The 21813-nt window shown below is 41.3% G+C and overlaps 2 protein-coding genes across 6 annotated transcripts in view; both read right to left on the bottom strand.

The window, feature by feature from the left end:
- LOC108269812 (solute carrier family 22 member 7) overlaps positions 1 to 13488 on the bottom strand; it is an 18984-nt gene extending 5496 nt beyond the window's left edge. For 2 of the 4 annotated variants that reach the window (XR_008397003.1, XM_017475852.3), the window contains exons 1-7: positions 13466 to 13488; positions 13087 to 13180; positions 9209 to 9595; positions 9033 to 9136; positions 8666 to 8820; positions 3360 to 3528; positions 2313 to 2436 (exon numbers count right to left, since the gene is read on the bottom strand). Coding sequence is in view for 3 of the 4 variants with exons in the window: in XM_017475852.3 (XP_017331341.1) it covers positions 2313 to 2436; positions 3360 to 3528; positions 8666 to 8820; positions 9033 to 9136; positions 9209 to 9589 (933 nt within the window). In the remaining variant the exon portion in view is untranslated. The remainder of the gene's footprint in view (positions 1 to 2312; positions 2437 to 3359; positions 3529 to 8665; positions 8821 to 9032; positions 9137 to 9208; positions 9596 to 13086; positions 13181 to 13465) is intronic. The other 2 variants (XM_017475855.3, XM_017475851.3) reach the window with 2 other exon arrangements.
- A 2393-nt stretch (positions 13489 to 15881) lies between these two features.
- ttbk1b (tau tubulin kinase 1b) overlaps positions 15882 to 21813 on the bottom strand; it is a 57138-nt gene continuing 51206 nt past the window's right edge. For both annotated transcript variants that reach the window (XM_017475847.3, XM_017475848.3), the window contains one exon: positions 15882 to 21420. In XM_017475847.3, coding sequence (XP_017331336.1) covers positions 20991 to 21420 — 430 coding nt within the window. In that variant the 3' untranslated portion in view covers positions 15882 to 20990. The remainder of the gene's footprint in view (positions 21421 to 21813) is intronic.

Raw genomic sequence — 21813 nt, 5'->3', positions numbered from 1 at the left:
TGTTGTAAGTTGTTGATAAAGGCTGAGCCATGTCTTTTAGCATTTCTGCCTCTCTCTCTTCCCTCTATTTCTCTTGAATGGTTTCTGTTTGAGTGTAGTACAATATCCCGTATACTGTTGACAGCATAGTTTTATTTGAGTTTTACCAACCTCCCACCACTGTTTTAAATTTTCGAAATATTTTTTTTTTCTCTTCCAATAATTCCAAAATGTTTGGGTAAAAAAGAATCTTGCAACAATTTAAAATAGGATTTTCTTGGAAACTGTGCTATATTTACTGAAATAAAAACCAGGTGGTGATCAGAAAAACCTCTAGGAGAAATGCAACAATCAATAAGCCTTTATTAAATCATTTAAACGTGGATTCTATCTAATCGAGCAGCACTAACTCTATTGTCAGAAATTTGAACCCATGTATATTGTTTTTCTACTGGATGCTCGATTCTCCACACATCTAAATGTTCAGCTTCTTGACAAATGGTTGGAGGAAAATATACGAGGCTCTTCATTGTTACTGGCTCATTCTGTACAGTTCCAATCTCCAGCAGTAATGATGTTTCCATCAGTAAAACCTTGTTTTTAAAACATTAGTATATTTTTAGTTATACAAAAAATATGTAGTCGTTCATGTCCCGCATTCGGTGCATAAACATTTATAAAATAAAATATAGTCCCTTCAATAATAGTTTTAATAAGAACAAGATGACCTTTTATAAACTCTTGTGTTTTTTCAATACTTCTTAAACCTGGAGAAAAAAGGAGAGCAATCCCAGCGCTCAGATTTGTACCATGGCTAAGTCTACGCTGACCTTTCCCCCACATCCCCCACTCTGCTTCATTATCCAGATCACTATGGGTTCCTTGCAATAAAATAACATGTAGCTTTTTATTGTTTCAGACACTAAAGCTTGTTTATTCCGATCCCCTCCCTCCATTAATATTTGATGGACCCACCCTCAGAAGATCCATATGTAGGTTTAGGAAGGATAGAGAAAAGACAACAGCAGAAGAAAACAGTAGAAAAAAGACCCCACGTGATGCAAAGCTAATCACTTATAGGAATGCTTTTAGCCTCTTCTCTTTATCCACCTTTCTACATTTTCTAATGCCTGTAAACAAAAACGTTTTTCACTCAATTGATCAAGACTCACCGTCTTTTGAAGAAACGCAGCTGACCGCTCGAATTTTTCAACATCAGAGAAAAAATCTTTGATGTGACTTGTTTTCCAAACATCTCATCAAAAAGCCATTAATTTCCTCTACTGTATGCAAAGAAGGATCTTTAATGGACATATCATGAGATTCACCTTCAGGTCCACTGGGGGCGTCTAGAAGCATAAACACCTGTCTTCTGAAAGACTTGACGTGTTTCAGAGATGAGTGTTTACAGCGAGCGTAACTGTTCTGAAAACACAGCAACTTTTCAAATCCGTACTAATTCCCGTTCCAACGCGTCATCCGGAATAAACGGCGGAACGTTCGATACCGGGATTTTCGCTGTTGGAGCATGTAATGGGGTAACCTGAACAAAGTTTTCGTTTATAACAAGACCATTCTCGATTAAACAATTAACAAGGTTTTGATCTTTTAAGAACACCACTACGACGAGAAGCGGACACCATATTCTCATGTCCGACTTCCTCGCCAGTCGAAATGAGCACATCTTCCACTGTGACGCCCTCTGGCACACACCTCAAGCCATTGCACAAGGACAACGACGGTGTCTCCTCATGAGACACCATCTCCTCGCGCAATATCCACAACAATAATCAAACTGAATCTAAATCAAACTTAACAAACCGTGCAACAAAAAAGGAAAAAAAAGAAAACTGTGATTAAGACTAGGTGAATTCACACAGCTCAGATCTCACCCAACACTACTCTCAACCCACTCCCAGCATGCAACAGGAGAGAGAGAGAGAGAGAAAGAGAGAGAGACAGAAAGAGAGATAGAGAAAGAGAAAGGGTTTTATATGAGAGAGAGAGAGAGAGAGAGAGAGAGAGAGGGTGATAGAGAGAGAGAGACAGATGGAGAGAGAGAGAAAGATCTGAGATCAGATGTATATCATTATATTATTAAATGAAGATGGTGAGTGGACGATGATGTAGTTACAGGTGGTGAAGTTAAACACATGAAGGTGGTATTACAGTTAATCACAAAATATTCATCACTTAAACACACTTCAGTGCAAAAACACTGCAGAAAATCCAGACGCAACATCTGTACACAGATTAGAGTGATTTAATAACTAATGACTGAGGACTTAAAAAACTATAAACATCTGTACGGTGAGTAAATAATGTGTACACACCTGACGTCTGATTGTGGAGGTGAATTCTGATCTTCTATTAACACTAGCGCACTTCTGCAGGTATTTATACGCCTCACCTGTCTTTCCATTCACTATCAGCCAGCGAGCCGACTCTGGGATCATCCTAGCAGAAAAACACACAACACAACGTATCGCACAACATGTCGCACAACGTACCTCGCAACGTACCTCGCAACGTAACGTGCAGCGTATCTCACCGCGTATCTCACCGCGTATCTCGCATCGTATCACGCAGCGTATCTCGCAGCGTATCTCGCATCGTATCTCACCACGTATCTCGCAGCGTATCTCGCATCGTATCTCGCATCGTATCTCACCGCGTATCTCGCATCGTATCTCGCATCGTATCACACAGCGTATCTCACCGCGTATCTCGCAGCGTATCTCGCATCGTATCTCACCGCGTATCTCGCAGCGTATCTCGCATCGTATCTCACCGCGTATCTCGCAGCGTATCTCGCAGCGTATCTCGCCGCGTATCTCGCCGCGTATCTCGCCGCGTATCTCGCATCGTATCTCACCGCGTATCTCACCGCGTATCTCGCAGTGTATCTCGCATAGTATCTCGCATAGTATCTCGCCGCGTATCTCGCCGCGTATCTCGCATAGTATCGCGCAGCGTATCTCGCATCGTATCTCACCGCGTATCTCACCGCGTATCTCACCGCGTATCGCGCAGCGTATCTCGCATCGTATCTCACCGCGTATCTCGCAGCGTATCTCGCATCGTATCGCGCAGCGTATCTCACCGCGTATCTCACCGCGTATCTCACCGCGTATCGCGCAGCGTATCTCGCATCGTATCTCACCGCGTATCTCGCAGCGTATCGCGCATCGTATCGCGCATCGTATCTCACAGCGTATCTCACACAGTCACTGATGAAGGGGTAAAATAAAAAAACTTTTCAAACACTTATTTACTTGTTAAAATATTTTGGCATGGTGTTGCATATTGACATTTTAAATCATGATTAATATGAGCTGTTACTCATGGTGTATTTAAGTGATATATGTTTGATGTCTCACCACCAGGTTGCCACGGCAATCACAAGGGGGGAGGAGACCGTAAGTATCAGTATCCTCCAGTCAGTGATCAGGTAGGCAACACCCGCAAGAAGGCAATTACCCACGGTCCAGACGACGCTGCTACACACACCGATAACGGTGCGATGCTCGATGTCCACCCACTCGATCGCTACAACACAAAACAACGAATAAAATATTCAGAATGTTATGGTTATAATGCTTGTTAGTAATCTAAAAGCTAATGCAGGTAAAAGAATCTAACAATCAGGACTCGGGAAATGTCCTCTTAGGTACAAAGCTGCAGTGCAATGAGATACAGCAACTCCAAAGACACAGGCATAGCGCCAAAGGCATAGCAAGAACAGTAATGGCTGTGTGAGGATCCGTGCACCAGAAGTTTCTTATAAACAATATGCCACAATCCAACATCAAAATAAAAAACTGTCCAAAGATCATACAGAAAATATCCAATAAGCAGAAACCAGAGGGGCAAACTCCAAAAATTAATCCAGAAACATGGCAAGGGTCAAAACAAAAGGGAAGTCAGTGTGTTCTCTGAGGAAGTGTGTGATAAGAGAGTCTTCAGCGGGAACCCATGACCTCTCTTCAGGACCATGGCCTTCCCAGTACAGGCGGTAATAGGCTCGAGGTCTGAAGACGTTGCTGAGGATGACTCCTGCAGCCTCCATGATTGGATGAAGGGTAGATTAGGGGGATTAGATGGCAGTTGAAAAAAGTGATCAATGATCACAGGAATGGTTATGTTACCTCTAGTGATTGCAAGATCTGTGATGATACCAAGGGAGATGTGTAATCAAGGGCAACATGGAATCTTTAAACAGGAAGCACCACCAGAACTTTTTAGAGGTGACGTTAAAGGAGCTTTAATGGAGCCGAATCCTCTGATAAATCTCTGATAGGAATTGAGAAAGCACAGGAAGATTTGTAGCTGTTTAATTGAATGTGGTTGTAGCCAGGATGTCACAGCCTTCACTAGTTTTATCCCTCTTCACTCCTCTCTGATCCACAATACAACCAAGAAACTTGATGGATGTTTACCACGAAAGAACACTGAAGGAGCATTTACCAAACCATAGGACTAAATAGTTGTTCAGATGTAGTTGTGAAAGCAATCTTCCATTCATCACCTTCATGAATAAGATGTATGCACTAAGCAAGTCTAATTTTGTGAAGGTTTTCTCTCCTTTTACCTGTCCAAGGCCTGCAGGTAGGACTGGGTACCTGTATTGTATCAAGACAGTCCAGGCCCCTGTAATCAAGGCATGACTGAAGGCCACAATCGTTTTTCTCCACAAAGGCGAATCCAGCAATAGCAGGTGAGGTTAATGGTCAAATGTGCCCTAGCTCCAGGGTGTATACATGCCCCTCCATGGCTTTTGTCTCTGAGCAGGAGGTCAATAGTGCGATTTCATGATCCTTGTGGGGATAATTTGGCTGCTTTGTCTTTATTGAAAACCTCTGCTAAGTCATGGCATGGGTCAGGAATCTTGACAATATCCTTGACATCAGAACTCTTGTGTAGGGAGGCACAGACAATTGTTAAAACAATTTCATCCCTAAATGGTAATCTCCCTTTCCTTCCAGGAAATGGAGAGGTTGTGAGATGTGGTGAGCTGAGTGCGATTCTGAAGAGGAATAGTGCATACGATTATTTTCCCTTTTGTAGGAGGTGAACCATCTACAGCATGTACACTGAGTGATCTGTGTAAGGGAATAAGAGGACATCAAGCTGTCTTGCTATCTCCTCATCCATGAAGTCCCCCGCTGCACCAGATTTGATGCGCAAATTTTTGCGCGAAATATTTCTGAGATGAAAGAAGGCTATCCTAGTAATATTATCTACATGAGCATCAGATGATAGACTGGAGTCAATAATCACTCCAAGATCTTTAACTGCTGCACATGATGACACAGAAAGAACATCCAGAGTTACTGTGAGATCAGAAAGATTACTTCTAGCCACACGTGGTCCTAGTACAAGTTCTTCTGTCTTATCAGAATTAAGTAAGAGGAAGTTAATAATCATCCAACGTCTAATGTCCTTTACACATTCCTCAACTTTACTAAGCTGCTGTCTGTCCTCTGGCTTCGCTGAAACACACAGCTGTGTATCATCAGCATAACAGTGGAGGATAATTCCATGTTTACGAATAATTTGACCTAGAGGTAGCATATATAAAGTAAAGAGCAGTGGGCCTAAAACAGAACCCTGTAGAACACCAAATTTAACCTCGGTATGTGTGGAGACGTCACCATTTACATCTACGAACTGATAACGATCGGTCAGATAAGACCTGAGACAGGAGAGGACTGTTCCCTTAATACAACAACATTTTCTAATCTATCAAGGAGAATAGTGTGATCTATAGTATCAAAAGCTGCACTAAGGTCGAGTAACACAAGCATCGAGACACAACCCTGATCAGAGGTCAGTAGAAGGTCATTTACTACTTTAACTAACGCTGTCTCTGTGCTATGATGAGGTCTAAATCCTGACTGATGCATTTCATGAATGTTGTTCCTGTGTAAGTACGACAAGTATCAAGGACACCTCCCCTCCCCATCACAGACTGTTTGTACGTCTCCCTTCAGGAAAACGCTGCAGAAGTCTGTGTTGTTGCACAAAACGAGCTTTTTCCCTTCAGCTGTTCTAATGCTGAACTCAGCTTCTATGCATTAACCACCAGCCTCCACCTAATCACTACACATCGGCATTAAACACCACACAACACCATACTGTATCATACTTTACCGCTATTTTCTGTAATTATTTGTAAGTACTTGCACATTACTGCAATTCTCTGCCATACTACTCTTATTTATATCAGGCAGTTATTTGCACATTATTGCTATTTGTACATCTACATTTACTGTAATCCATGTACCTACTGTATCATATTGCATGCATCATGCTGTTTATCTGAATTAGGGACGCACCGATACCAGTACTCCGGTGTACTCATGTACTCGTACTTGTACTTGTAAAACTACCCCGATACAACTGCACCGATACCACTTTATGACAACATGACATAGCCTAACCTCTCGTCAGTTGAGCAGGTAGCCGGAAGAGGAGCGATGTCAGCAATTTGGAAATATTTTAAGATAAGTGATGATGATAAAAGTAAAGCAGACTGCAAACTCTGCTCTGCTAAACTGTCAAGAGGAGGGGTAAAAAATAGCTCAATTAACACAAGCAATTTGATTAAACATCTGAAGAACAAACATAACGCCGAGTGCAAAGAGTTTGCTAATGTTAGCAGTGGGAAACAGCAACAACCAACTTTGCACCAAATGCTGGAGAAGCGAGAGAAAATGTCCAGAGACAACCCACGGCAGTAAAAATAACAGTTACCAGTTCATTGCTCTCGATGACCAACTATTGTCAGCTGTAGATAATACAGGATTTCGTCGTCTTCTTGGTGTACCTGAGCCGAAGTATGACGTTCCCAGCCATCACCACATTACAGACACCGCATTACCAAAGCTGCATGACTTGGTGAAAAAACACATCAGGAACCTGTTGCAGGACATTTCGGCCTTCAGCTTCACCACTGATATTTGGACTAGCGGTGTCGGCCCAATGTCTCAAGTTTAACAGCACAGTGGATTGATGAGGATTTTACTCCCCAGAGAGTCGTTTTACAAGCAATGCAGTTTAGGGGTTCGCACACTGGCCAAGCCATAGCAGGTGTGTTTGATGACATGCTTCATATGTGGGGCATTCCGAAAAGTGTGAAGTACTCATATCGGTGCTTGGTATCGGCAAGTACCCAAATGTAAGTACTTGTACGTGTACTTGGTCTAAAAAAAAAGTGGTATCAGTGCATCCCTAATCTGTATACTGTTCATCTCAACTTATTGCACCACAGTTCCTATTTATTGCATTTAGCCTACTTGCCATTTTCATCAGTGGTATAGATCATTCTGTTTACCTTTACCTGTACACTGTTATCTTAACTTATCGTACAATAACCTTATTTATTTCATATAACTTATTTACCATTTGCACAACTGGTTGGATGCTAACTGCATATCATTGTCTCTGTACTCGGACAATGACAATAAAGTTTAACCTAACCGAACAACATTAATGTTGTTGTGTAATAAAGTGTTTTTTTCCTTTAAAAGTGTGACACAGTAACAGTCACAGTGAAGGTCAGCGTGGGGCAGACATCTAGTGTTTCTCTGATTCTTCACTCTTTAACCAGCATGTTTAATATTACTGCAGAGACAGTGTGATGTTGTACAACAGAGTCAGAGATATAGTGTAATGAGTAATAAGACACAGTTTAAAACTCTACTGAACTCCACATTTATAAGTGTGTATGAAATCTGTATTCTAATCATACCTGTCCAGTCTTACACACGCATCAGCAAAACGTCATTTAATGCAAGGCTCAGAGAGAGAGATGAAAATGTCCAAATGATGACTAAACAGTGAAAGAGTGCCTCCAATAATACAGCTCGGCCATTGCAGAGCGTCGGCTATCAAAGACACGTTAGCACTTCCTCTCCTTATAAGGTGCCATTACTTTTGTCCTGATGAACAGCTAGCCTTATTTATGCTAATTTATGCATTTGTTTTGGAATCGCTTTCTAACTGAAATAAATAAAAGTGATTAAAACTTGACAGAGGAATCCGTAGATGAAACCACAGTAATAATTAATAACAATTAAATAATGAATAATTATACAATGTGAAGACGATCAGTCAAGGTTCATAAGAGTGAGCTGCCTTATATGGAAATCTACATCCCCAGTAAACATACTTTCTAATGGAAACTGGCTTAATGGTTTCCACCAGTAACCGATCATTTTAATGATTCATGAAAACCAGTAGGCCAGGGGTGTCTGATCTTATCCGCCAAGGGCCGGTGTGGGTGCAGGTTTTCATTCCAATCCAGCAGGAGCCACACCTGATTCCCCCTGTTTAATCAGTTGAGTTTGGCTTTCAATAGACTCAGGTGTGGCTTCTGCTCGGTTGGAATGAAAACCCGCACCCACACCAACCCTTACTAGATAAGATTGGACACTCCTGCAGTAGGTAGATTCCTGTTAGGAATGTTTTTTTCCCAGTATCATCTTGAGACTGTCTGAGGAGCTTCCATATAAGACTACAACCACATAAAAGTCTGGATTTCTGCTTTGGTAAATAAAGTTAAGATGCCACAGAAAGGGGGTTTTCATTCAGTGAATCTAATAAAATTCCTCAGACCAGACTGTATGAGTCCCGTCTCCATGATGTAGGAGTTATTGTAAGAACCAGAGAGATGTGGACTCACTGAGAACAATGGCCACGGTGCTGATTCCAGACAGGCTGAATCCCGTCAGGAAGCGGAACGCTGCGAACATGATGAAACTGGTCGAGACAGCCGAAGCTATGCTGAAGATGATGGCCGAGATGTAGGAAACCAGCAGTATGGTCTTACGGCCGTACCTGAACACATAGAACATGAAATTATTGATCGGAAGCAAAAGTGTTAGCTCCTCTCATGTCCACTTCAGCTGCTTTGCAGCTTGCATCATGTAGCAAGAAACAGGAATTAAATTATTCTGATTTTGTTCTACTGAAAGAACGTTTAGAGGTTCAAAGCATGAGTCAGAAATTGAACGTGTTTTTAGTAATGTCTCAAATCAAATTTGCCTTACTTGTCAGAAAGAACGCCAAAGAATACAGCCCCGAACATGACGCCAATGAAGAACACAGTGGCCAGGGCTTTAGTTAGTCCCTTTGTATTACACACTAGATCAAACTGAAGAGAAGCAAACACATGAAGGACATTTTCCCATATTACTGATCTCACTCAGAAAATTCCACACATTACCTGTGAGACCAAAGTGGACTTGAACGTGCTGGAGTCGTACACCCATCCACTCTGACACGGAACCACAGGAAGTTCTGTAGTGTTAGATGCATTTGTCAGAAGATTAAACTGAGGTTGTACGAACATGTGACAGGAAGTGAAGGTTCCATCATCCTGTTTAGGAATGCTGATAGTCAGTCTCTCGTCCTGGGTCAGCGTCTCAAAAACTCCACGAGAGTCCAGAGAGCTGATGTTGCAGTGATGAGACGGTGTTGCAGCGATAAAGTTATTCAGCAGGAAGTGACCCGGGAGGGTGATGCGTGGGAGCACCATCAACGTAAAGAGCAAAATCTGGTAACGTCCAAAGCCATCGGCCTCATCCAGAATGTTCTCGAACTTCATCCTGAGCTGAAAAATTAAATACGTTAATCAATCCCGAAAAAATTCTGGATTACGCATGTAACCCTGTTCTCTAAGAAGGGAACGAGATGTTGCATGAGCTTCACGCTGTGGGAAGCGCCCTCGCGTGTGACCGGTATCTGAAGCTTGTGTAACATCATGCCTATTTGTAGGCCTGCCTTGATCAGGTGAAATGACAATTAAGTGCATCACGTGATATAAAAACGGCACCTGTGAACCGCACCATCATCCTCTATTATCTGAAGCGAAGACGCAATTCACAGGCATGACCCAGTATGACAAAGCTACACAGCATCTCGTTCCCTTTTCAGGGAACAGGGTTACATGCGTAACCCAGACGTTCCCTTTCAAAGGGAACGAGAATACCCACTGCGTCATACCGAGGGTACGGCCTGTTCAAAAAGACCCGAGCCCGAGGGTCACTGCAAGACACTCGAGCCCGGGGTGGAATGTATTTCCAGGATGTAAAATCTAATGAATGTGTGCGGCGTAGACCAGCCTGCCACAGCACACACATCCTGTAAGGATACCCCTTTGGACAAAGCCTTCAAGGAGGCGAGCCCCCAAGTGGAATGAGCCCTTATGCCCAGAGGCGTAGCGAGACCGCGTGCCTCATAAACAATAGAGAGGGCTTCCACTATCCAATTAGAGATGCGCTGCTTTGACACAGGATCACCTCTACTGTCTCCGCAAAAGCAGACCAGCAGCTGCTCCGACTTACGCCACTGGCCGGAGCGGTGGACGTAAGTACAAAGAGCCCTTACTGGACACAGCAGGTGCAATTTCTCGTGTTGCAGTGTGAGGAACAGACGAGGGCAGAACGCCTACAACACCACAGGGTGGGCAGCAGATATGGGCACTTTAGGAATATGATCTGGCCTAGGATACAGGAAGGCCTTGGCTAATCCAGGGGCAAAGTCAAGGCAGGAAGGGGCAACAGAGACAGCTCTGAACCCATGAGACACATTTGGCAGTAGTTTCTACGCTGCTAGATGGTCTTTTAGTAGCGTTAACTTTTCCACATTCTATTGGAGGGAAAGCATCAGATTTTCGTTGCCCTTTGACAGCTCGCTGACTAGAGAGCACTGCAAACTTGGGACAGCCTTGGCTAGGAGAGGCCCTACAGTAGTATTGGGTGCTAATTGACCTAACAACCTCACATCCCCTGATACGTCCCACTGCGGTCCCTCAGAACTGCTCCTTCTTTGTCTGCTCGGCCTTTATGATCATTCTCAGATCAGGCATACTAGCAGCCTGCAACTGTGGTCGTCCAGTCCCTCTGGCTCTCTGCGTGGGAGATTTATATTCACTGCCTTAGTAATCACTTCAAATAGCTCTTTATATGCTTGAGAGCTGCTCTCTGTTTTTGGTGCAATGGCACCCACTTCTGCCTCCTCGGTGTCAGAGGGGGTTGGGTTTTTTTTGGCTTTCCACAGCGGAAGGAGTCACGACACGAGACCCAAAATCCGGCAGAGAGCCGGACCCGGAAGACAGAGCAAGAGATAGAGCAGAATTCATCTCCAGCTCCTCTTCCAGATCCATACGAGATCCCCATGACCTGAGATTTTCTTTTTTTTTTTTTAAAAGATAGAGAGGAAATAAAGAGTATTTTTGTGAGCATTACACAAACGACAGACATGCAGTCTCGCTGAAGATAATAAGGCTGACGGCACGGTTCACAGGTGCTGTTTTTATATCACACAACACGCTTAATCACCTGATCATGGCAGGCCAATAAATAGGCATGATGTTACACATGCTTGCATATACCTGTCACGTGTGAGGGCGTTTCCCACAGCGTTCAGTTCCCTTTGCAAGGGAACACCATGAGAGCTTAAACCAGCAGATCACATCAATCCTACTACAGAGTTCTGCAGGAATCAGATGTAGGACCTCTTTATTTTCTTACACAAGTCCTATTTTCTTAATTATAACACTCAGCCAGCATCTTCTGAATCTTCGTCCTCACCTGGAACTCAAACAATCTGTTAATCAGTCCATCAGTGATTTTAAAATGGACAGATCGGGTGATATTATACATAGAAACATAGAAAAATGGAACTACTTTTTTCTTCATGACTACTCACTATCCCTGCTTCTTTTTGTCTGCGTTCTTGATAGAAAGAAATGTACACTAGAAGGCCAAAAGTATGTGCACCCCTGACCATCACACCCATATGTGTTTCTTTCCCAAACTATTACCACAAATTTAAAGCACACGGTTGTGTAGAGCGTCTCTGTACGCTGTAGCGTTACAGTTTCCCTTCACTGGAACTAAGAGGAACCCAAACACTGTTCCAGCATGATGATGCCCCGGGGCACAAATCAAGGTAGAAGAACTCGAGTGTCCTGAACAGATCCCTGACCTCAACCCCACTGACTCATCACCTTTGGGATGAACTGAACTTACATCACCATCAGCGCCTGACCTCAACCTCACTAACACTCTCGTAGCTGAATGAACACTAATCCCCACAGCCACGCCCCAAAATCCCCACAGCCACGCCCCAAAATCCCCACAGCCACGCCCCAAAATCCCCACAGCCACGCGCCAAAATCCCCACAACCACACCCCCAAATCCCCACAGCCACCCCCCAAAATCAAGTGGGAAACCTTCCCAGAAGAGTGGAGCGCATTATAACAGCAAAGGCGGAATGGGATTTTCAACAAGCACATATGGGTGTGATATTCGGGGGTGCACATACTTTTGACCACTGTAGTGTATTTATTAAATGCATAAAGGTTTAGCTTGTGGTACCATGACCAAGGATGATTTCTTTCTATAAGAAATAAATTATCTAAGAAATATACAGTGTTATAATATATTATTTTCTATTCTTATAAAGCTAACAGAAACTCTTCCTTTTTCATGTACCCTTATATCAGTGATCATGATTAATAAATTAATATTTTTATATACTTCTATACACGGAGATATTAGTAATAAATTCAAATAATTTAAATATTATACTTTAAGCTTAACTTATTTTAGTGGATCCTCAGTAAAGCAGAAGAAACTATTTATCTTCTCCACCAGTTGCCCTGAATCACGTCATAACCAGTGTTTTACTGCAGGAGGTCCAGATGTCTGCTGTGAACATCTGCACAAACAGCTTCACATTTAGCCTTTAAATGAAAGCATCGGAAACATGCCTTCAAAGCAAACAGTACTACATTTACTACAGGACTCTGGAATCATGACGTTGTTTATATAAAGGTTCTGTTTAACAAGCTAAATTGATGGCGTGTGATGAAATCCAGCATCATGTGAGTGAATTTCACAGAGTTTAATATTTACACGAGAAGACGCTGAGTAAGCTCGTTGTCTAGAAGCTATTTCTGCTTTGCTTTGATCAGGTTTTTTGTCCTACACATGATACGACACATGTAAAGGGTTATATGCTCCAATCAAAATCCTTTCTTCCTTCCTGATGAAACTTAAGTCTCTTATTGAATTCTCTTGAACACGGTGTCTCACCTCGGTGTGGTTTTATCTGTTTCTGGGCTTCTGGCACTTTGACCCAGAGAAACGCTGAGGCTGGAATCTTTCTGAAGCCTGGACACAACTTTAACTGGAAAAAACGAATGGAATACTGCAAAAGGCATGCTTCATTTCTCCAGGATAATAATAGTTTAAACGTGTTAAAGTGTTTATTTTGAAACTTTGGAGCTTATTCTTTTTTTAAATTTTGTTGCTGCAGACTGATTTACTCACAGTGCAGTAGAACAAGAGAGAGAGAGAGAGAGAGAGAGAGAGAGAGAGGGCATGACTGAGTGCTGAAGCGGACCTTGATGTGTAATTTCCTTCAGTGGTGTGTCTTTGTGAGATTTGAGATTGTAGGAGAGTGTTTACTCACCTGTTTTTGGTGTTTCCTCTCGGTACCATGCAGGATGAGATCTGCTCCTTAAACAGTGTACATTAACTTAATCAGTCCTCCCCTTTATCCTCCGCTTCATCTCTGCTCCAGTCTCGACCACTCAGCTCTTACAGATTTGAATATTCAAATGAGACACTCCAAAGTGTTTAATAGTTTTCTGGAGTTTTTGAAATTTTATTTTTTAAAAGATATAATGAGTGAAAGGGAGACAGAAAAATTATTTAACATAATAAAGAATTAATATAGAATTAAAATGTACAGTGTTTTGATTTTTTATCCTATTATTATATTTTATATTATTAGTCTTCAGATATTTATATCTATCTATCTATCTATCTATCTATCTATCTATCTATCTATATATATATATATATATATATATATATATATATAAAATTTTGTATCTTGCTAGCTAACATGTATAGATTAGGAATAAAGCTGTTGTTACTTAGCCTTAGATAATGATTTCCTTGGTGAAACAGGCACTAGTGTATCATCGGGAACTAAAATCAGTGTGTGATTGAAAAGTTGTTCATTTAAACTAGCAGTGATTAAACCCCTCATTAAAAACCTGACCTCGACCCCTCTCAACTGTCCAGCTATAGACCGATATCAAATCTCCCCTTCACCTCCAAGATCTTAGAGACGGTTGTACACAGCAGCTCTGCTCGTACTTACACAGGAACAACATTCATGAAATGCATCAGTCAGGATTTAGACCTCATCATAGCACAGAGACAGCGTTAGTTAAAGTAGTAAATGACCTTCTACTGACCTCTGATCAGGGTTGTGTCTCGCTGCTTGTGTTACTCGACCTTAGTGCAGCTTTTGATACTATAGATCACACTATTCTCCCTGATAGACTAGAAAATGTTGTTGCATTAAGGGAACAGTCCTCTCCTGGCTCAGGTCTTATCTGACCGATCGTTATCAGTTCGTAGATGTAAATGGATGTAAATACCGAGGTTAAATTTGGAGTTCCGCAGGGTTCTGTTTTAGGCCCACTGCTTTTTATTTATATATGCTCCCTCTAGGTCAAATTATTCATAAACATAGAATGATCTTCCGCTGTTATGCTGATGATACACAGCTGTATGTTTCAGCGAAGCCAGAGGACACACAGCAGCTTAGTAAAGTTGAGGAATGTGTAAAGGACATTAGACGTTGGATGATTATTAACTTCAGGATCAGGATCTCTAGTATCTCCATAAATTCGTGTGGGGCTCGGTGAAAGGAGAGAGGGAGAGAAAAGATAATTATGACTGCGAAGTAGTAACATAGAATCTAGTCAGGGTAGGCTTGAGTAAACAAATACGTTTTAATCCTGGACTTAAACACTGAGACTGTGTCTGAGTCCCGAACACTAATAGGAAGACTGTTCCATAACTGTGGGGCTCTATAAGAGAAAGCTCTTCCCCCTGCTGTAGCCTTCACTATTCCAGGTACCAACAAATAGCCTGCACCTTTTGATCTAAGTAGGCATGGTGAATCATATAAAACCAAAAGTTCTCTTAGATACTGCGTCGCGAGACCGTTTAGTGCTTTATAGGTCAATAATAGTATTTTATAGTTAATATGAGATTTCACTGGGAGTCAATGCAGTGGGGATAAGATCGGGGTGATGTGGTCGTATCTTCTAGTTCTAGTGAGGACTCTAGCAGCTGTATTCTGAACTAACTGGAGTTTGTTTATGCTCCTACTGGAACATCCAGACAGTAAGGCATTACAGTAATCTAGTCTAGAGGTGACGAAAGCATGAACTAATATTTCCGCATCATGTAGTGACATGTTTCTTATTTTAGAAATATTTCTGAGATGAAAGAAGACTATCCTAGTAATATTATCTACATGAGCGTCAGATGAAAGACTGGAGTCAATAATCACTCCAAGGTCTTTTACTGCTGCACATGATGAAACAGAAAGACCATCCAGAGTTACTGTGAGATCAGAAAGATTACTTCTAGCCACACGTGGTCCTAGTACAAGTTCTTCTGTCTTAAAAGAATTTAGTAAGAGGAAGTTAATAATCATCCAACGTCTAATGTCCTTTACTTTAATGTCAGTGAACGATCTGAAGCTGTATTTAAATCCTGAGAACTTTTACTGACTACACGTTTCACACTTCAGCTTTTGGGGATTTTTTCACTCGTGAAGTTTCTGACACTGTTGTGTGTTTTAGAAAATCTGAGATAAGAATAATAAGAAATAACAGAAACCAAACAAGAATGCGTTGTTGATTATTGATGAGTGTAAAGTCTTATCTTTTTAAAAACTCAATAATATGGACATTTTTATTAAACCGGATGTCCATGTGCTCTGTGTGTGCTCCTGGTGATTTATAGCAGCCCCGAGGAATCGTATAAAGATTGAAAGATTACGATGGGCGAAGAGAAGGCGAGATTTCGAACCTGGTTTATTCAGTGTTACTGTTATCTCAGAGCACTTCACGGGTTTGATCGTTGGGAACAAACACAGAAATACTAAGAGCAGCGTAGCAGTCACGTTTTACATCTGAACTCACTCCACGTGAACTGTGACGTGTATGGTGTTTGTTTGACAGGAATGTAGGTGCAAACAGAGACGAGGCGAACATCAGAACACTGGTGTGGCTCCTGTTTATTGATTGGCATCGCGGAACGCTGGGAAAACTCATCAGAAAGGTGGAATAAGAGAAGCGTTTAATGATGAACATCACGGTCATGCAGGATTCCCTCTGTGGTGGAGACGTGAAGGAGATCATTAAAGTGAGAACGTCTTTCCTCGCCCGTTCTGGAACATTCTGGAATTCTTCACCGTGTTCCAGTCAAGTCCTACAGCATGCAAATGTTCTGCAGCAGAACCCGGGGAACCGTCCAAGTATAAGCACTTTCTCAGGAGTTAATATAACGTCAAAGAAACGTGATGTTCGCTTCCAGGACACGTGTGTTGCATCGTATCACTGACACAACAAGCACCAACTTCGAAATATCATCATCATATCGACAGACCGGGCGTTTCAGCTTCCATTATCCCAGTCGTTATCAAGTTCTATAGAGAACGATGTTTTTTAGGGAAAACAGTAGCACTTCCTCGTGTTTATCTCCTTCAGCTGCTTATCTTCAAGCCTTATTTCTATGTTTTTATTCTGATAAAACTCACCCCAAATATCTGACTGATGTTTAATGAGCACTTTTAAACAAAAACCAACAAAAATGAACACTATTTTCTTATTTTTATATTACATCCGTTTCTTCCTTTCGGAAACAAAAATAAATATAAATTTGTCTCGAAAAGTGCGTGTATTATCTACATATTTTCAACAGACGATTATAGAAAGAGCGGAACGAGCATTTCCAAAGGCATGCCATCGGGGAGGAGGCAGTCACAGCAATCGACCAATCAGAGAGAGGGGCTCGTTAATAAGCAGGCCAATAAGATAAAGCTTTCTGGATAAAGGGCGGGGCTTAAAGGAGACTTATTAAGGGAAGTAATGAGTAATAGATTTGGGATCAAGAGGACACTGACTAATGTAGGCATGTGCTGATAATCAGGAACACTATATATACTGTATACCACGATATTAACTCGTAATAATAATTATTATTAATATGAACAAATATCATGTAACATTTATACAATCTATAACGTTAGCTTACTGAAGTTCCTTTCTGTCCAGTGTGTGTTATAAAATCACGATAATCTCATAACCTGTGTTAAAGAGCGCGTGTAAATATTCAATATCAGCACATGCCTAGTCTACAGATCGTCTCATGTTTTTGTTGATCAATGTTCCGGTTCTGAATTCACGCTGCATCATTTCAGAAACGTAGAACTGAGAGATTATTCTGAAAATCTGTCTGACTGAATGAAGGTCAAACATTTGAAGAGCCTCGATATCAGGGTTTCAGTTTAAATGCACATCAGGCTGTAGGGAGTGTGTGTGTGTGTGTGTGTGTGTGTGTGTGTGTGTGTGTGTGTGTGTGTATTAAGAGTCCCTGAACGCAGGTTGAGGTACGGACACTGAGTGAAACTGATGAAAATAGAACTATTGATGTTGGATATATAAAGCTGTATAACGTGTATATGACGTGTTTATAGAATGATGCAGGAGTGTTCATGAGCAGCTTGTTTACATGAGATCGAAAAAATCTATTAAAAAAATAAGTTTTTTTGCAACACATTATTTGAAAGGCCTTTATAACATACTGTACATAAGCACTGCGTCAACTGCTTATAAAGCGGCGCTGCAGAGTTTATGAAGCTTTATGTCACACCTCGAGGCTTTACGTGTAATCGGTTGTCATTACTCAGTGACTGATGGAGCTTGTTGTTGTTGTTGTTGTTGTTGTTTTTTGTTAACACTTTATTTAGATATTTTATTTATTTATATTTTATTATTTAGATAGTTTAGTTTTTATTACAGCACATTCACATTAAAGGTGTAGAAGGTGTACATAGAGCTTCATAACAGTGTTATAACTGCTAGTGTGATCACTACTTTAGTTACATCAGTATTTACACGGGGAAAGTTCAGACTAGGGGTCATGACCTCAGGTGGGGTCACTTGATTTATAAACAGGGTCGTGAGATAAAATCTCTGCTCTGAACATGAAGACAGATTTTGCGTGTTAATATCGCGTTAGTATTGTGAACTGTTTCTGCGAGTCGCACTGAGATGAAAAGAGGAATTGAAATGCAGAGTGTCGGGGGACGTTAAAGTGTTTTTCTCAACGCGCCGCACTAACGCCGGAGTTCAGCAATAAAACCCACAGATTTCCGCCTCCGCTACTTCCTCATCTACATCGAGGGACTCAGTTCTGAAATATTTACTGAATATGGATGTACAAGCGCGGTGATAAATAACGAGAAGCCAAAACATCCATGTGGGGCCATTTGGCCAAAAGTTTGTGAACCCCGGTGTTTAGGGGCATTAAATCATTATTTGTGACATTTATAACAGTGTAATGTAGAGATGGTTCTGATCCGATACTCAGTCAATACTCAGTATCAGTCTAATCAGTACCAACAAAAACAGCAGTGAGAACTGAATGAAAGCGTATGGGATATCGGATCCGGTGACAAACAGCTGCGCCTGGAATCGGATTTGGAAAAGAAATACATTTTTGGAACTGAATATTTTAAATATAAAGAGACTTGCCTGTTTTTTGTTGTTGTTAGGATTGATTTAATAACATTTATACTTTATCATATTTACAGTATGTGATTTTTGTGTGAAAGGGTTCAACCGTGAAGTGCTTCGGTAGATTTTGAAGGAAACTATAAGAGACGGGTTTCAGTACGGAATCAGAAAAGAAAGTGGAACGGAGTCGTATGTAAACGCACCCCCTGCACTTCAGTTAAAATGAAACATTCACTCTCCTGTTCGACAGTGTATTAAAGTGCAGTTAGTAAAGACTGAATAATAAATATAATCTAATACTCCAGATAAATATTCTCACTGAAGATAAAGTGATATCCTTCACAAAAACTCTTCTCAGGCTGGTACACGATCCTTACGGGAGTCCTCTACTGCACCTGTACTGAACTTGTTCTGTACCTGTTCTGCTGTTTATACGCTTACACTTAAATAACTGGACTTATAGAGCTGCATAATTCCCTCATTCTGTAATAATAATAATAATAATAATAATAATAATAATAATAATAATAATAATAATAATAATAATAATTTGGTGTAGTGTTGTGTGTAACTTTACTGTTTTTCTCTCTTTATTCTGTTTTTTGTTATTTTTATTTTGTTGTATATAGAAAAAACTTTAATTATAGAACCACAGATTATATTTCAGCTCGTTCCTCAGGGGGAACCCTAAAAGGTTCCATGCAGGACCCTATAAAAGATGGCTTCTCCATCAGAAAAGGTTCCTAGGAAACAAAGAACCCTTAATGATCCACAGAACCTGGGAGAAGCGTTCTGAACCCGCGAGCGTCAGTGTGCTTGTTTATTTCCGTTATCGCGCTACAGGCTGTAGTGTTAAGAGTTCAGGATAACATCTTTTGTCCTTTTTACTGATTTTGTACAAACTTGTGCTTGAGAAATTATTATTATTATTATTATTATTATTATTATTATTATTATTATTATTGTTGTTGTTGTTGTTTTGTTGTTGTTGTTATTATTATTATTATTATTATCGTAGCTCAAATGTAAAAACTTCGGTCTCATGTCCTGTATAACGTCACATAATCCTAAAGTACACTGTTCATATAAACTCCTGCATTATTCTATAAACATGTATATTAACACTCCTGTGTGTGTGTGTGTGTGTGTGTGTGTGTGTGTGTGTGTGTGTTGAGAGACCGTATCTCTCTGCAGGCTTTGTTAAGGCAGGTGAGGTGTGTTATACTTTCTGATCCACTTCATCAGAACAGCATGTCGTGTGTGTGTGTGTGTGTGTGTGTGTGTGTCTGTGTCTTGTTCAGAGGTATTTAAACAGCTGAAACATGAATGTGTGTGTTGTGTTTAGTGAGAAACAGGTGTGTATCACACACAGTCAGGTCTAAAAGTCTGAGTCTCAAACACTAACATTCATCAGTTACTAAACTCTAATTCACTTCCGTTCTTCATGGCGTTCGGCACTCAGTGTGGATTTAATCCTGAAGTGACACGTCAGGACTCAGGACTCAGGACTCAGGCGTCACTACTGACTTAAGCACTATTCAGAAGTTACCCGAGAGGAAGGGGGTGGAGTTTATCTAAAACAGAGGCGTGTCTCAGTTAAGCTCGATTCTGAGCTTGAGCACGTGTTTCGGCTGGAGTGAGGAGCAGCGTTAAGTCCAGCGCCACCATCTGACTGTTTAATATAACTACAACATGTCACGCTGAAACATGGTAACCAGGGGCGGGGTTTATCTGGAGGAGTGAATATGTATGTTTGTGTATAAAGTGATGAATGAAGGTAAAGTTTCTCTGTAAGCGTAGCAGATGAGTGTAGCGCTGGGTCAGATTATCCTTCACACCCTGAGTTTTCGTTACAGCAGAGCACATCGGATTAACACACACACTGACTTCATTTTATTCTTACACAAATCAACATAGTGAATTAAAAGCCTGATCAAATCTCCTACATGTCACACACATCACCATTTCCTCACCCCCGTTTAGTGTCTCGTGGTTTCATGAAGTTGCGCTCGACTCTGAATACACAGATCTACAGCTCTAGAAATGTATATCTGCATCTGGATTTCTGTAAATCACATCTGGACTGCTGTGAGTCTGTGTTGTGATGTTGTCTGCTGTTAGAACAGAAAGTGAAGAAAGCATGGTTAGCGTTAGACTCAGACTTTGAGATCAGACTGCACAGGTGCCTGTGCGAGTTTAGACTCAGACTTTGAGATCAGACTGCACAGGTGCCTGTGTAAGTTTAGACTCAGACTTTGAGATCGGACTGTACAGGTGCCTGTGCGAGTGATTATCGTAGCTGTGTGAGTGTCGGACGGAGGACGAGGAGGAGGACAGTGTGACGGATTAGAAGCTGAAATGCTCGAGGATTTACATTTACAGTAATTATCTGCTTTTATATTTCGGGTCACATGACTCCCTCTTCCCTTTCTGCGCCGCCGTTGGGTAAGCTTTGCCCTTTTTGTAGGCGGAGTCCAGGGCTTTGGATTTGGGTTGTGTTGTTGAAAGAGGGCGTGTCTCAGCATGACGGAAGCGCTGTGGGGAGGGGCTCTCCGCACGCGAGGCGGAGTTACTGCGAGGGGCGGAGCTAACGCTGCGGAGAACAGGAGGAGCACCGGGTCGGGAGATGGCACGTTGAGCTGTCCGAGTAGCAGACGAGGGAGCGGGGCCTGAAGCCCAGGGTCTGTGGGCGGTAGGGGCCGGGGTCAAGGGGCGGGGTGGGAGTGTTTTGGAGGGGCGGAGCTGTGGGCGGGGTTTCTGCTGATGGATACTTGAGTGAGCACTTGCTGACTTCTGCATCCTGGAGCTAACAGAACTGAGAGAGAGAAAGAACTTTATAAACAAATTAAACTGTTATTATAACGATGACAAAATAAACAACTAGGAAGAATATACACACGTTTACTGATATTTCACTATAAATGTTTTCCACGTGGACTAAATCAAATTATTAATAACACTTCAAATCATTTCATAAGATCAATCTCACAACAAAAACAAAAGGGATTCAAAATCAACGGAATTAATGAACTAATTAATTAGTAGCACACAGAAACTGAAAGAGATGTAAAACAATTTTAGAAACTGAAATGGTAATCTTTACAAAAAGTTTTAAATAAAATATTTTAAAAAATATTTAAGAAGATATATAATGCTATAATTATAAATATAATTTAAGTCTAACTATATATATATATATATATATACA

The sequence above is a fragment of the Ictalurus punctatus genome, chromosome 9, assembly GCF_001660625.3.
Source record: "Ictalurus punctatus breed USDA103 chromosome 9, Coco_2.0, whole genome shotgun sequence".
Taxonomy (NCBI): Eukaryota; Metazoa; Chordata; class Actinopteri; order Siluriformes; family Ictaluridae; genus Ictalurus; species Ictalurus punctatus.
The sequence above is the reverse complement of the archived record's forward strand: the minus strand, read 5'-3'. Positions and strand labels throughout refer to the sequence as shown.